Genomic DNA, 1,049 nt, shown 5'->3' with positions numbered 1-1,049 from the left:
AGAGAGAATCTAAATAGCGGAACGCGAACTAAAATCTGAAAGGAGAGGGAAAGGCTTTGTCCTTAACATTTTCCTCCCCTTTCAGCTGATTTGAAGAGCAACTCTCCTGAGCTATCGTTCTGGAGCAGGGACAGAAGACTTCCCGCTCTGTAGAGATGTCTCTGTCAGATGGACCGCGAGGGGAACGGGTTTGTTCCGTTTCTACAAAATATTACTGAGAAAAGCGAAGCCTCAGCTTCAGTAGCCGCACAGACCAGCGCGTTACTAGAAGCAGCTTTTGGCGGGGAACATCTTACAGCCCAAATCATCCAAGCACACGGCGGGTGCCCTTAGAAGGGCCGAGCACGATTAGGTTAGTTCTTTACCAAGGTACACGGAAACGCCCCTGACACTTTACACGGCAGCTAAACAGACGGAAAACAAGAACTAGTTCAAGATGCAATTATCAAACGTCGCCCACGTAATTCCTGAGCTGCGCTGGAAGATCACGATGGCTCCCTGACCCTGGCATCCGCTTACAGAGTCATTAGGAACAGCGTCTCACGTGGATATTTTTTTTTATAATCGATATTGCTTGTATTACTACCGCTACTATTATTTACTACAGATCTCTCTTACATTGTTTATCACTTTACAAGCAGGAAGGAGGGAAAGGGCCTGGGTCTGACTGCCCGGGAGAGGTTCTGCCAGCTACAGGCGTCCAGCCCCCCCGAACCAGACCATCAGTCGGGCAGCGGCGGGAAGCAGTCCAGCCTACCCGCAAGAGAAGCTCATCTGGAGGCGCAAACCCTGTGCCTTACCCAGGGAGATCAGCGTCTCGTAGTTCCCCCTCATCACAGCCCTGTACAGATCCTTCTGCCAGCGGTCCAGTCTCTCCCACTCCTGCTCGTTGAAGTACACCGAAATGTCGTTGAACGTGACCGGCACCTGGAATCGCAAGTGTTACGCGCTTGGCGACTTCTGATGCCATGAGATAACTGGAAACCAGGCACGTGCAAGCGAGCGCTTGGCTTTGGTTGCCGGAGCTGAGGGCAGGCACGGAGCAAAGC

At 52.0% G+C, this 1,049-nt stretch overlaps 1 protein-coding gene across 1 annotated transcript; it reads right to left on the bottom strand.

Moving 5' to 3' along the window:
- Positions 1–800: 800 nt before the first annotated feature.
- Positions 801–927, bottom strand: ZNF780A (zinc finger protein 780A; the record flags this gene model as incomplete). The annotated part of the gene is made up of 1 exon (XM_009323177.1): positions 801–927. A coding segment is annotated over one exon (127 nt), but the record flags the coding sequence as incomplete, so codon positions are not given.
- Positions 928–1,049: the final 122 nt, after the last annotated feature.

Source organism: Pygoscelis adeliae, unplaced genomic scaffold, assembly GCF_000699105.1.
Source record: "Pygoscelis adeliae isolate BGI_AS28 unplaced genomic scaffold, ASM69910v1 Scaffold1524, whole genome shotgun sequence".
Classification (NCBI taxonomy): Eukaryota; Metazoa; Chordata; class Aves; order Sphenisciformes; family Spheniscidae; genus Pygoscelis; species Pygoscelis adeliae.
This window is presented reverse-complemented; position numbering and strand designations above follow the sequence as displayed.